Source organism: Nannobrachium achirus, assembly GCF_963921795.1.
Source record: "Nannobrachium achirus genome assembly, chromosome: 5".
Taxonomy (NCBI): domain Eukaryota; kingdom Metazoa; phylum Chordata; class Actinopteri; order Myctophiformes; family Myctophidae; genus Nannobrachium; species Nannobrachium achirus.
In genome coordinates, this window is record NC_137814.1 from 13,900,094 (window position 1) to 13,916,299 (window position 16,206).

A 16,206-nucleotide genomic window follows, 5' to 3' on the forward strand; every position below is an offset into this window, starting at 1 on the left:
GACACTGACATTGACAGTATGGACAGGCCTTTACGTTAAGGCATAAGATCTGGTACTTAAAGCCAAGGACAATTTTAGCTTTTTAATTAAAATCTATTTTAGATTGTAATTACAGAATATAAAAGACGAGTGTTAAAATTATTTAATTTCTTTCTTTCTATTGTTTTAGAGATTCTTATTTCAGTGGTTGGGGGCATGCATAGAAGTGGCTAAATATGTAATTTTACACAGAATAAGCCCATTCCCAAGATACAACGCAAACTTTCATGGTTGGATGTGACTTATGGGGGCTAGAAGTGTTACTGTAAATAGCAATAAAGAAACTGCTGGCTTATTGTGTCTAAAAAGACATATTTAGCCACTTGTACGCATGCCCCCATGCGTACGCATGCCCCACATTTTAGCACGGTAAACGCGATAAAACAATAGAACGAAGCAAATTAAAACATTTTAACACTCACTTTTTCTTTTCCCTAATTACAATCTAAAATATGAACCCTTGTTGTAAAAAAAACAAAGTTGTCCTTTAAGACAATCAAAATACAGTAGGGTTGTTTGCATCCCTTCTTACAGGAAATACACTTGTTGCCATCTGTGAGTACAGCTCTGACAAGGTTTTATCCCCTCAAGAAATGCTTGTAATTTTCCATTACATCCATTTCTTTTTAGGAAATGTTTTGGGTTTTCTGCCTTTATTGGATAGTACAGTTTAGAATGACAGGAAACAGAGGGAGAGAGACAGGGAGTGACACACAGCAAAGGTCACAGGGAACGGGAATTAGACCTGCGACTTGCTGTCAGGCTGAATTAGATCCTATGGGCCCTATTTTGCACGTCATAATTACCAGGTCTTGTGAAGCATCGTGAGCTTGTAAATGTGGTATGTTTGCCAAATGTTTGCCTATTATGACATTCCCATATAGGACGCTGGGGTTCATGCTTATGTTATACAGTTACAATTAATTATAGTTAAGGTATATAATTAACTATAGTGATTAACTTATTTATAATTGCAATGGTGTCAGGGACATGTACAAGGGGTTATCTGTTATAAGTGGGCCTAAGCACCTGTTACATAGTAAATTAATCATAAATAATAATTAAGTGTATATGATTCCGAAGAGACTTTGTCGATTAACAGGAGAGGTAGGAGATGGTCTACATATAATTATTGTAATAAAGTCATTATTAATTATTTGTTATTCTGCACAGGTGCACAATTCTCACTCCAAGAAGCAAAAAGGTGTGATACTGCATTGCACATGATCAAATCTCATTACAGTGACATGTACCCTCCAATCTTCTTCTTGCAGAGGCACGTGTACCAAGATGGGATAATTATTTTTTTCCAAGAGCACTTTGCATACTGATAATGCATTTTGTAATCTTGGAGAGGGAGTGAAGTGCTTCAGAGCTTAAGTGGTTGAGTGAGTTTCTGTGCGTGCCAGGGCAGAGCGTGGGTATGATTGCAGCAGCGATAGAAAAGACGTATAAGAGAAAAAAAACAACAACCTGGAGGCATGAGAGAAGATTTAATTTGGATAGTTCTGTGTTAAGTGGCTTAATGTCATCATGAGGCTATCCTTCAGCACACTGCATGTGCCCAATCTGTTTACTGTTTGACTTTGGTGGAGTTTGTACTCACTTTTGGCGCTACTCCTGTACGTGACATGTCTATTATGGTCGATGGGAAAGGCACTTAAAGGAGTAGTTCACCCACAACAGTAGGACACTCAAGGAGCAGTGGTGTAAAGTAACTAAGTACATTTACTTAAGTACTGTTCTTCAGAACAGTTTTACTTTACTGGAGTATTTCCAATTTTCAGTACATTTGATGGCTTTTACCTTTTTCACTCACAAAACATACTCACTATACTCCCTCCCTCCCTCACTCGCTAAATTTACTCACTCACTCACTCACTAACGCTATGTTCCTCTACCTCCATATTCCTTGGCAAAACCGGAAAACCCCGCCGTCTGGTCTGAAAATAACAAAAACTGTTTCGCCCCTCATCAAACCAAAGGTATCAGTGGAGAGTTGAAAGCTTACTCTGCTTAGTGGACGAGGTCTGAGCCCCCACCACACGATTAAAATACATTTCTAGGGCAAAATGAAAAATATTCCACCGGATGGAGACACTCTTCCTGGTTGAAGACGAAACAACGCTTCCAACGTCGCAGAGTTGAATAACACCCAGTGAGACTAATGGCTGCTCTGTGTAATTCGGTCGACCTGCGCGGCAGTAGTGAGTTGGCACCTTGATGGCGACAACAAATAATGAAAAACGAGAAGAAATGGAGTCTCCATCCGGTGGAATATTTTTCATTTTGCCCTATAAATGTATTTTAATCGTGTGGTGGGGGGCTCAGACCGCGTCCAATAAGTAGAGTAAGCTTTCAACTGTCCACTGATACCTTTAGTTTGGTGAGGGGCGAAACAGATTTTGTTATTTCCGGACCAGGCGGCGGGGTTTTCCGGTTTTGCCAAAGAATACGGAGGTAGAGGAACATAGCGTTAGGGAGAACTCCACTAACGCTATGGACCAGAGCTAGTATTAACCCATAATGTTTAACTATTGAAAAATAGCAGATTATACAAGCTCACAGCGTGGCCGAGTGCAAGTCTTTGAATATAGACCAATATATTTTAAAGGCGAACATTTGTAACTCAAATATTTGCTTCTGGGGGGTCCCTGGACCACTGACAGAAGAACCAGAAACATAGGTTCTTCCAAAAACCTTAGAAGGATTTGAAATATTCAAAGACTTGCACAAATGTTCATGATTTTTCAAAAATAGCAGATCTACAAGCTCGCAGCGTGGCACTCGGTGCCACACTGTGAGCTTGTATATCTACTATTTTTCAATAGTTAAAGCACAAAATAATGCTTTCCCAGTCTAAATGGGTTAAACCCCCCTCCCCCTATGAAGAACATTCGAAGAAGAGAAGAATTTACCTACATCATCCCACAAGGGAAATTCAGTTTTCAGCTTAACCCAGCACTGCCCACAAGGAGCGCGAGGGAAGGGGAGCAGTGATAGCTGGAGCGTGGAATCGTACCTGCGACCTCTGGGACCTCCAGAGTCCTAGGTATGGACACTAACCACTCAGCTATCACTGCTTCATGGGGGGCTGCAGTGAATCCTTGTACACATGGGCCCAGAATTTGTTGCGACAACCCTTGCATCTCACCATGCTTGTTGAGGAGCACCGCCAGGTACTCTCTGTAGTAGGAGCTGACGTAGAGGAGCAGCGCTGGACTCAGGCTGGTCCTGAAGCTCAGGGAGATGTTCTCCCCTGGCAGGGTGACGTCAGAGTAGATGGAGGAGGGCAGGGTGCTGCTGTTCCGGCTCAGCTCGTACGGCTCCTTGAAGGTGTAGCTCACCGACGTCCCTGACTTGAAGCTGGCCGACACCTCTGGAGGAGAAGGGAGACAGCGGCACATACGAACGTTTACGGCAGTGGTACTCAACCTTTTACAGGCCAAGACCCCAGGGACGTGCTGGCCATTGGGAAAATCGGGACAACTCCCGAACGGCCGGTTCATTCCCGGCCTGGACTCCATGCCGGCCATTAGGAAAAAATAAATACATTTAAAAAAAAATGTCGGCCTTCGTTCCATTTTGGGGTCTGGGCGGCCAACAAAGTAAATCGTCACTGTCGGGCAGAAACCTCGTATCTCCAAGTTTCAAAGTTGTATATTTGTTCGCAAAGCAAAGCCCTGCTTCATCATACAAGGCTGTCGCACAAAAGTAGTGAAAACAGCCGATCTACAAGCACACAACGCCTCGCAGTGCGAGGCGTTGTGTGCTTGTAGATCGGCTGTTTTCACTAGTTTAAATCATTTTTAAAATGATAAATACAAAACAAACGGTTTTGGACATACAAGGTTTCCACCCGACAACAGCGAAATATAACTCATGTAATTGGCCCACTGGCTTGTCACTTGTCATGATCTGAAATGGCAAATCTTTGAGTAGCAGCAGCGCTATAGAGAGAGATCTCTCTCTATAGCGCGCAATGAGGGCCTCTACAACTCTTTTTCCCAGGCTGAATCAGGGGCCCAGCACGTCCCTGCAGGACCCCCAAAGGAATCATATTTTAACTGGGGACTGTAACGGCAGAGACGACCTTCATTATATTTGTTACTATGCATTCCTATTGTCTGTTATTATTATTATTCGCGACCTTGTGTTCCAATGCAGTCGGGGGATGAGTTGGGTGCGGGAGCCGATCCATTCACAATCAGCAGAGTGACGTGGGATGCCACGGTTGGCTGGCGAGCCGGTGACGGGCCCGCCATGCGACGATAAAGCCGGCTAGGAAGCAGTCCTCGTTGAGTTGCACATACCGCGTCTAGCAGATTACCAAGCGTGTTTAGGAAGGGAGCGCTCGTTTTATGCTTAGATGTCAGTTATTGTCTACTACATTGCAAGCGGCGCGAAGGCCAGCGGACCTTGGTCCTGCTCTTCGCGCCCGAGCACCGCGGGCACTTGGTCAGCCAATCACAGGGGGCTCGGGGGGGACAGGAACTTGTACAAGCTTGGGTATCCGCAAGACGCGCACATACCAGCTGGCACTCCACGCTGATCCGACCATTTTGTTTGTTCTTTGTTTTGTGTGTAACGTATGATTTGAGCCCTTCGGGGAGGCTGCTTTTGGGTTAAGTTGTCCTTCATTAGTCCTTAGTTCGTGTGGTCGTAGAGACCAAGCCCCGGCCGCCATGTTCCCGGGTTTGCATGGTTTTGGGCAGAGCGACTTATTTAGCCCCCTACAACTACACCAACATTCGGATTTCTCAAAAAAATCCTCTGTGTTCTTTAATAAGAAGCCTTTTTATCCGATCACTTGTTTATCTCAATGGGGTTGGTGCGCATGGGGAATGCTAGGAAATGGGAAAACAGAAATCGATCAGATAAAAAGGCTTTTTCCTATGGTTTAGTGATGAGTCATCACTTTTCACAGTTTTGTGGGGTGCATTCTTAGCCCAAGCAATGTTTTTCATGCAAAACAAATGCTTGCAATGGATTCAGAATCATGAAAAAACCCTAGTTAGACCCCTCACATACTACATAAAGGTTCCACTAGTTTTACTAGTTGGCTAGTGTAGGCTTTGAATCCTTTTCAGAAGTTCACACACACACACACACACACACACACACACACACACACACACACACACACACACACACACACACACACACACACACACACACACACACACACACACACACACACACACTTCTTTTCTCCAAAAAGTGTACAGAAGTGTTAAAATTAGATTTTTATGTGGCCACCCACATGTTCATTAAGTATTCATGGTTGTCAGGTGGGTGGGTGGGTGTTGTGTAGTGGTAAAAAGGGGAGGGAATGATATTATGATGTCATTATGTCAGTGTATTTCAATGTTGGGCTTTCTGTTTTCAGGAAGTAACCAAAAATACACAGGGAAGACATATTTGCATATTATAACCACACCTGGGGGTCTATGAGAGTAATGTTAACTCCATAGACACATAGAAAACAGGAAAAAAGGCACAACACTATGGCACCACCTCTTTAAATATGGAGATAAGAGGGTTTCTTCCCGACAGCAAGGAAGGCCCGTCAGTGACAATCACTGATGGGCAGAAACCTTGTATCTCCAAGTTTCAAATTTGTACATTTTCTCACAAAGTAAAGCACTGCTTCATCATTCAAGGCTGTCGCACAAAAGTAGTGAAAACAGCTGATCTACAAGCACACAACTTGTTTGTAGATCGGCTGTTTTCACTAGTTTAAATCATTTTTAAAATGATAAATACAAAACAAATGGTTTTGGACATACAAGGTTTCCACCCGACAACGACGATATACCGGTACTAACTCTGTTTGACTACACGTTGCTTAGCAGGGCTGGCCTAAAGGCATGAGCGAGCTAAGCGGCCACTCGGGGCCTCATGGCCACAGGAGGCCCCCAGGCAATCAAGGAGTGTATCGTCTCTGTCGGGTGGAAACCTCATACTGTATGTCCAAAACCATTGGTTTTCAGGATTCAAGTAAAAAAAACAGCAAAAGTATCAGATCCACAAGCACAACGTGTCGTTTGGAGCCCCGTTTTGAGCTTGAGGATCTGCTACATTTGCTTTTATGTGACGATGTAGTATGATAAGAGGGCTTAATTTACGGAAAAAAAACACCAAAAGTTAAAATATGGAGATAAGAGGTTTCTGTCCGACAGCAACGATATAATGGCATTTTCTCTTTCTTTTTCTCTTATCTTTAATAAAGTCTCTTGTATAAGTGCTATCTATCAAACTTCTCAAAACACGACAGTGCTTTTCATTTTCCAGACGTCCTGTTGCATACATTAACGTTTCGTAAATGCTTTCTGCAGAAATATGAAACATAAAAAACAACATGGTGCCGTCTATTATTTAGAAGTGGCATTTACAGCCCACCAAGCTTTAGAGCTGACATTCAACTAAAACACAACAGCAAGCTTATTAATGGTAGACCAGCAACCTGAAAAGGCACAATAATCTAAATGTTTTGCAGTCACTAAATCGCACTGTTATGAAGAAAAAAAGAGTAATTAAGGCAAAGCTCTCTGTCTTCCGAGCAATCTTCATTCCTACTCTCACATATGGTCATGAAGTGTGGGTCATGACTGAAAGTCACTCACTGGTACAAGCAGCTGAAATGAGTTTTCTCAGAAGAGTGGCCCTTATGCCCCGTTTTCACTAAGCAAAACTTCTGGAAGTTTTTTCAAAAATTAAGGCAATTTTGAAATTCACGCCATGTGAAAACGGCCACTTATTTTGTGTGCCGGGGGTTTGGGGTCCGAAATGTCACGGCAAAATACCTAGTAATTTTAGCTGGAAGTACCATAAGAATACAAATTTCCCTCCACTGAAAACGGCATACCGTGATTTTTGACAAGCAGGTGCGTGCAAGGAGCCCATATTAACAGTTAAAGCATTGTAATTGGGATTGAAAGCTTCACAATCACAAGGGGATTAATTATTAGGCTAGAATCCATATTGCATTTGAATGTAAGCTTACTAAGCCAAACACAGAACTAAGACAGAAGTCTATTTCTTTCTCCAGTCTCCACCCTATACGGCCGCGGTGCTGAGAAATGCAATCTCTTGCAAGATCAATTCATGGTTCAAACGTATTTTATTCTATAGCCTATTTTTAATTACGCTGTGTGGGTTTTGATATAAGTCCCGTCTGGAGAACGGGAGACTCACTAGGACGCGATGCGCACATTATGCTGTGATGAAAGCTGCAAGCTTCATTAGTTAATAGCCTAGTTTCTCGTCTTCGTTGTGTGATGATTAAATGTGTTACAGAGCAGCGAGCGTCGAGTCTGGTCATATCGTTTACGGTGCCGCCGCTGCTGCGTGAAAAAGAAACACAGCTACAACATGTTCCATCAGCGATCCTTTCGGAAACCTTATGTGTTGTTGTTGCATGAAGAATAATTGTTAAATCCATAGGGTTCGGTCTGGTGGGTCAGAGAGAGAAAGAGACACTGAACCGAACGGTCTGTGTCTGTCTGCAGTACGCAGATTCAGTGTGGTGCCGCCATGTCTGCTAATTATAAGCGACTCTGGGCTTGATTTCCGTAAAGTTGCTTGGTAGTTGCTGGTTGCGTTTTATTTGTTGTGAGCTTGTAGATCGGCAATTTTCAAGTAGCTAATGCGGCGATGCGTATAATTTTAAAGTGCTCGTGTCATGTGGCCTAGATAATCACTTTTTGGGGCTTATTTTCGTACACCTAGCTGCTTATTTCTCTCGCAAAATCTGGCAACACTGGTTTTCATGCCGTCACAATGGTTAAGTGAAAACGATGTAGGCCTATACCAGCATTTTTGTTGCCGATGAGGGCATGTGAAAAACCCAAAAAACGAAACTCCTGCCAAGTTATGCTAATTATAATTATTTATTTTGCAGGAAAAATTCCGGAACTGCAATGAAAACATGCCTTTAGAGATAGGGTGAGAAGTTCAATCACCCAAGAGAGACTTGGAGTAGAACCGCTGCTCCTTCACTTGGAAAGGAGTCAGCTTATAGGTGGTTCGGGCATCTAGTACGGATGCCTCCCGAGCGCCTTCCTAGGAAGGTCCTCGATGCACATCCCACTGGGAGGAGACCCCTTGGCAGACCAAAGACCAGATGGAAGGCCAAAGATAGCAGATCTACAAGCACACATTGTGTCACGTTGTGAGCTTGTAGATCGTCTATTTCCACTACTTCATAAACATTTATGTTCTAATTTATGATTTTTTTTCTTGATTTTTCATTGATTTCTTCATGAAATTACTGAAGAAAATCATTGAATTTTGTTTTTAATTCATGAAAATGTTACCTTTTTTGGGAATGTTTATTGAAATAATAATGATTAAAAACAAATTGTAAAAATGTATCCGCGACCCACAAATGGGTCCCGACCCAGCGTATGGGAACCAGTGCTCTAACCCAGTGGTTCTCAACCTGTGGGTCGGGACCCCCCTGGGGGTCCCCAAATTATTTTGAGGGCTCCCCAGATGATTAACCTAATGTGCATCATTGTTCTCAAAACAGTAAACAAACCAGCATAAAGTTTAAGTGTATAGAGGGTATCTGCACATTTCTAAAGTGACAATTTAAGGACTTTTTAAACCTCTAAATTTCAAATTAAACATTGGTCAAATTGTCAAATATTAGAGGCAGAAATCTTGAAAACAGACGATCTACATGCTCACAACACCTCGCCATGCGAGGCGTTGTGAGCATGTAGATCTGCAATTTTCACAATAAAACCGTGTTAAATACAAAATGTAATTACTCAACTCTTAGTGCTCGTCAGCGTGGGGGGTCCCCAGTTAAAATATGATTATTTTGGGGGTCGCGGCCTGAAAAGGTTGAGAACCAGTGCTCTAACCTGTGCTGCAGAAGGCTCCGGTGTAGGCCGACGGCGCGCAGTCACAGGAGAAGCCGCTGGCTCTCTCCACGCAGCGGGCCTGGTTGTGGCACAGTGAGCCGTAGCTGCTGCAGTGTCCCGGGCAGCCGGGCCGCACGCCGGGGGTGATCTTAGCCCGCTCCTCCAGGTCCAGGGTGACGCCGTTCAGCTGCAGCGAGCGGATGCAGCCCCGGAAACCCTTTTGTCTGGACGCTGTGCCTCCTGACCGCAACACACACACACACACACACACACACACACACACACACACACACACACACTCACACGCACACGCACGCGCACACGCGCACACACACACACACACACACACACACACACACACACACACACACACACACACACACACGTCCACACAATTAACATCTTTATTTGCATTCATATTTCATTCAAGGACAACTTCGTTTTTTTTTACATATTTACATTTTTTAGATTTATTGTGTTTAAAAATACATATTTAGCCACTTATAAGCATGCCCCCATGCACATACTGAAATCGCTAAAATCACTTTAACGATAGAAAGCAGTAAATGAAAACATTTTAACACATTTTAACACTCATCTTTTCTTTTCTCTAATTACAATAATTCAAATATGAACCCTTGTTGTAAAAAAAAAGTTATTATTAAGAAATTATTGAACACAAACAATAGCAGATGCACAAACTTGGGAAACACAACAAGTGTTTCAGAATCAGGATACGAATCACGGATACAGGAAGCACCGTCTCTTCCATATATGGCGACTGCTGCCATTTATCACAGAGTACACAGTACACACTAGTCTGTGAGCTATGAGCTATGAACACAATACAGCACAATACAGCTTGGTTGCATTTGTAACCAAGCTGTATAATAGCATCCTCAAAATATTAGTACTTGAGCAGCGTGTTGAGGAATGCCTCTTACAGACTCTGGTCGAATGTACAACCCACTTCCAAAAAGGTCACTTCTCTACTGTGTCCTCATCAACAACAACAACACCTGGTGTATTGGCTGTAACACGCGCACACACACGTGCATTGTGTGTGTGCACACACACACACACACACACACACACACACACACACACACACACACACACACACACACACACACACACACATGCGCGCACGAACGCACACTCAACGTACACAAAAAAACTATTACTTTTCAGACATACACACCATTGGTGTGACACCAAGAACTTGTTCAATAGATTATAAAAGCTACTTCTTCAGTACAAACTTTGAAGGTCAACGTTATCCTGTGCATCTGTGTGTGGAGAGAGTCTGTACAGAGTAGAGCACCGTCAACTTGTGAGCAATACATAACATAGAACTAGCGTGACACTATATAGGTGGTAATTTATTTATCGTGTATTAATGCCATGTGACTGAATCAGAAACTAAAATGTAACTATAATATTGTCGTTGTCGGGCGGAAACCTCGTATCTCCAAGTTTCAAATGTGTACATTTTTTCGCAAAGTAAAGCCCTGCTTCATCGTACAAGGCCATTGCACAAAAGTAGTGAAAACAGCAGATTTACAAGCACACAACGCCTCGCTGTGCGAGGCGTTGTGCGCTTGTAGATCGGCTGTTTTCACTAGTTTAGATCATTTTTAAAATAATAATTCCAAACGAACAGTTTTGGACATACAAGGTTTCCACCCGACAACGACGATATAGTTACATTTTAGTTTCTGCTTCAGAATATATAGATATTATCTGAATATCAGTAATAATACATTCATTACAAATTCAAGTTTGATTGGGGTAAATCAATCTGATGAAGACGCGGTTCAGTCCAATGCTGTAAAAACGAACCAAATAAACGTTTGGAGCATGACCCAGTGTGCAGACTTCTGTTCTTCGTTTTGGTGAAACAATTTAGGCACGGCTGGAGTGTTGAGTTTGTGTTGATCATGAATGTGAATCAAAGATGACAGACTACCCGCTGGGGAAATAATGATATTGAAGTAATTATTCACGGAGCTGCAGGTTCCAGTTAGCTTGCAGCTCCAGTGAAGAAGGACTCTGGAGGAATCCTGCCGTCATGGACCGAGGCAGTGAAACGCACACGAGGAGGAGGAGGAGGAGGAGAAGTGTCAGGAGAACACAACAACACCTCCAACAACAACAACAGGAACGTTCTCAGTTGAAGCTTCTTCCAACGCAAGGGTTCTCAACCATTTCAGGCCGTGACCCCCCAAAATAATCATAAATGTATCTACAGTACGAGCTCAAAATGCCTCGCAAAGCTGTGAGCTTGTAGATCGCACCACCACTTAAACACTTCGACACACATCCTTCAGGACTCTACAGTAAGTGTATTTTCTGTTTTCGCTCGATGCTATCTTCACTGAAAATAGCTGATCTCCAAGCTTACAACGCGCTGCAGCGTGGCGTGCTTGTAGATCGGTTATTTTCTGTAAAAGCTTTCCCCGGGAATACATTTGCTGTAAAGTGGTTTTATACTAGGTATTTTCCCCCTCAACAACTCTTCGCCGAAAAGAGCTGATCTACAAGCTCACAATGTGTCATGCTGTGACGCGTTGTTTGAGCTTTGTGTTTTGAGCTCTATACATTTGCTATTTTTGCTGAAGTTGTGCCCCAGAACAGGATTTAATTGATGAAATTACTAGAGATTTGGGCAGGGATTTTTAAAAGCAAATATCTCAAAATGGGTGTCTGTCCGGCGTAAAAAAAAAAAAAAAAAAAAAAAAACAGGTATAGCAGTGGGCCATCGGGGTATTGCTCATGCACTGAAACAGATCCTCACGACGCGGCGTCAAAGCAAAAGCGGTACGGCCGCTACAGATTTGGGACACAGATATCAAAGAAAGCATCAAAGGCAGCGTGCAAGCCTGGAAACCCACGAGCAGACAAACAACTCCTCACACCAAAGCGTCCGAACCACAGGAAGCACCGCTGAATGAAGAATAAAAAAAACATCCCGTCAGGGAGGTTCTTCTTGCCAGACGTTGACTCGGAGCGAGAGTGAGTTTTAAGCTCGTCCCCAACGGTTACAGCCTCACACATCTAACGTTTACGAGTTCGGTCTCACTACATTAGATCCGTGGCGATAACTAAAGCACATGTGGGACCACATGCCAGAGCACCAAAAGCAGTACCAGGGGCCCAGTGAAGCTAGAGATCAAAGTAAACATCAAAGGCAACGCACAGGTATTTACAGAGTGGAGGTTTCAAATATATATCATGATGTTTGCTGAAGTTGCAAGAGAACATACTAAACAAAATGCATGCTGCACTCGGTGACCTGCGGTATACATTTCCCAGTAGCTTTTGGTTGGCTTCAGTGCTTTCAGAATGATGTAGCTTTCGAGTAGTTGCTATTTTCTTTCAGCATGTAGCTGGGTAGCTTTTACAAACCGTGGCACATCACCATAGAAATAACACAACATGATGAGTTTTGAGTGCAGCTATAGTCCGTACAATTTTTCATTCATTTGCAGTTTTGACGTTTTATTCACTCATCACTCATGCATGTCAGCCACATTACCAGCATTGTAGCTTCAATGTAGCTAGCTACTTTTACGATGTAAATTATGAAAGATATACAGTATACCTGTATATTTTTTAAGATATACCAGTAAGACACCTAAGGGCGAAAAGCGACGGGCAAGGTCGTGCAGGACGGAATTCAAACAGGACGGAATTCATTATTAATATATATCGGACCAGTTACCCATATATGGAGATCCCTGATACCCATATATGGAGATCCATGTATATTGACCATATTCACACAGCGGCCATCTTGCCATTAAAGTTAATGCAATGCCACCCCAGTTGCCACCCGGTTTCAATGCAAATTTCAAACATGGCTGCCAGGTGAATAAGGCTAATGGAGATATGGGCATATTGGTTGGATCGGCAGTTCTACAAAAAAAAGAAGCAAAGAACATAGGCACAAACCAGTAAGACGCCTAAGGGCGAAAGGCGACCTCGACCCAAGCCATCTGTCTTGGCCATATAGGCCTATGGATTCTGAAGTCAGCCATCATACATAAAATAACTTTTATGCCCATATATGGAGAACCTTTTATGCCCATGGAGATCCCTGCTCTGAGTATCTGACACTGTGACCAACAGTGTGCTGTGAGACCCCAGACATGCTTACTCGGTTACTCGTTATGTGAAAGTCCTATGACGTCTATGACGTCTGACATCATACATCATACATACAGTACAATCCCTTTTGTGCCCATATATGGAGATCCCTGTCTGTAGAACCAACTGTCTGCTGGGAGACCCCAGACATGCGTCCGTCCGTGTGTGTCAGTATCTGTCTCTAAGTTCTTGTCCCCTTTTATGGGCATATTGGTTCTACTGAAAAATGTTTTGTACAACTGTACATCAGGGATCTCCTTGTATGGGCATACAAGGGACAAGGACGGACTGTGATGTCACAAAGTGATGTCAAGGATATCCAGGGTTTGATCTTTGATGAGGTGATGTCACAACGATGTGATGTCTCAATGTCAACAATGTGACAACAGCTATAGACTATAGACATTTAGGAGTTACAGAAGGATGGAGGATAAGTTGTTTTCAAATCAGGTCAACAAGCTAAGTATGGACATTGAACAACTATACAAAAATGATGATGCAAAAAAATAAAATAAAAAACCTGTCCACAACTATGGCGCATGAACCCTGCATATGGCAGTATCATGGCTCATTAATCCAGACCTACAGGGAAATAATACCTTAAGAATCTGTACAAGGCTGCTGGTACATGGTGATATGGCTGATTAATTCATGCAATTCAATGCTAGGACAAATAATGGGACATCACTTTCTTAAAAAAAGGTTCACACTATGTGGTCTATGACATACAGTAAGACATCTATGATGTCAGACATCAGTCATATCCATATTTGGGAAAATATTTTGTCCACATTTTGTCCAACTTAATTAAACAACCAACCGCAACTCAAATCACACTTGCAAATGAATTCCGTCTGTTTTTGTCAATACAAACAAGGTGCACATTGACAAAATCCAAAACACCTTTTACGTTTAGCTTTGGCCATGACATCTACTTGACTGATGCCACAACATCAAAACAATATACACGATCACCCTCTTCAGTTCAATGAGGTGGACTGGAGCGACACATCCTACCATCAGCTCCCCGCACAACTTGCCGCACCCGAGACGTGCAACTCATCCACTGAATTGGCAAATGCCCAGGATCGAACCCATCCCATGACCTTGTTGTGTCATAGATCAGGGGTTTTCAAAGTGGGTGACAGGGCACCCTGGGGTGTCGCGACGGCAGTCCAGGGGTGCCGCGAGATAATTTGACAATAGTTGGAATTGATTTGGACACTTGAAAAATATTTAGTATAATTTAAAACTTGAAGTACAAAGTTATTTTCAGTCGGTTCTAACCAAAATGGCTGTTATCTCAACATTTTCCTCGCAACAATCACTAAAATATTGTCATTGTCGGGCAGAAACCTTGTGTCTCCAAGTTTCAAATGTATACGACTTTTGGTCAAGAAAAGCCCTGCTTCATCATACAAGACTGTCGCACAAAACTATAGTGAAAACAGCCGATCTACAAGCACACAACGCCTTGCATCGCGAGGCGTTGTGTGCTTGTAGATCTGCTGTTTTCACTAGTTTAGTACATTTTATAGATGATAAATACAAAACGAACGGTTTTGGACATACAAGGTTTCACCCGACAACGACGATATGCTATAAATATAAGGTGCTGGGAAACATAAGGGGTGCCTCGGATTAAAAAAATATTTATGGTGTGCCCTGAGACGAAAAGGTTTGGGAACCCCTGTCATAGATGAGTGCACCTGGTTCATAATGTTATTGTCCTTGAAAGCAGAATTATATTTTCACTGGTACTGTAGTTCAATAAAGGGCCACAAAAAATATGAAGCATGGGCTGCATTGCGCCCTCGGGTTATCAGACATCAGCACATGGCCGTTCAAATACAATCCCTCAGCATTATATTCCACTGTAGTGATAAGCCTGAGGTAAATGTTAAACAGGATGATCTTTTCCATACAGGCAGAGAAAGGCTGATGCTTATTGCCTGCCTGGCTATTCAGGGAGGATTATTGGCGAAACATAATTCGACCAATCAATATGCACCTTCCATCACCGCCTGCCGCCATGTCTGCATCTCATCTCTGTACTGTATGTTGGTAGATTTGCTTGTTTACATTGCTGCAAAATGACCTCCATAATATTTGCACGTGGATCAAGCCCAATGATAACGCAGATGGATTTTCTGGTTTCGTATTATTTCCCCACATGCACTACTACTTAGTATACAGGGTTAAAATCGTGCGTTATAGAAGAGTAGCAGAGGAGTGAAATTACGCAGAATAAAACAAGACGAACACAAATGTAGTCACGGTGGGAGTTCACGTGAAGGGCATCAGGGTTTCATCAGCAGACTGTCAAGTGAAGACTCGTAGGGAGCGTAACTAATGGAGAAATAATGGCTTCAGGTTTGCCTAAATATTATTTCAGGAGCTTTGCAAGGAAACATATCAATAATCTCCTGCGCTGTGCTGCAAATGTAAAGCACACGTGCACACGCACACACACACGCGCACGCGCACGCACGCACGCACGCACGCACGCACGCACGCACGCACGCACGCACGCACGCACGCACACACACACACACACACACACACACACACACACACACACACACACACACACACACACACACACACACACACACACACACACACACACACACACACACACACACACACACACACACACACACACACACACACACACACACGAACCAGTCTATGTATGAGCCATGCCATCAATGTTCCGTGGTGCGTGTGACTATATGTATCGGGTCAGTGTCGGTGTCAAGAAAGCGTCGACTCAGCACCTCCATATCCAATACCGCTGAGCAGCCCGTGGCGTATGGCCAATAGCCGCGCCTGTGGAAATAGGCAGAAACATTTTCAAGGAATTCAATTCCGGCCTCGCTGCGAAGGCTCTGTGGAAGCGCTGTGGTGGAAGAAATACTCACATGTTTCACTTAAGTAAGAGTATCAACACTGCAGTGTAGAAACCAGGGACGTGCTGGCCATTGGGAAAAGCTGGACAACTCCCGAGCGTCCGGTTCATTCCCAGGCCGGCCATTAGGAAAAAATTAAACTGTTTGCACAAAAGTAAAAATGTAAATGTTTGCACAAATGTAGTGAAAACAGCCGATCTACAAGCACACAACGCCTCGCACCGCGAGGCGTT

The 16,206-nt window shown here is 43.2% G+C and overlaps 1 protein-coding gene across 1 annotated transcript in view; it reads right to left on the minus strand.

Moving 5' to 3' along the window:
* Positions 1 to 16,206, minus strand: part of LOC308286054 (contactin-associated protein-like 4) — a gene marked incomplete at both ends in the record, with an annotated part of 156,979 nt that overhangs the window by 25,776 nt on the left and 114,997 nt on the right. Inside the window, 2 exons of the mRNA XM_080727016.1 lie at positions 3,194 to 3,418; positions 8,913 to 9,152. Of these exons, the coding sequence (XP_080583142.1) occupies positions 3,194 to 3,418; positions 8,913 to 9,152 (465 nt within the window). The remainder of the gene's footprint in view (positions 1 to 3,193; positions 3,419 to 8,912; positions 9,153 to 16,206) is intronic.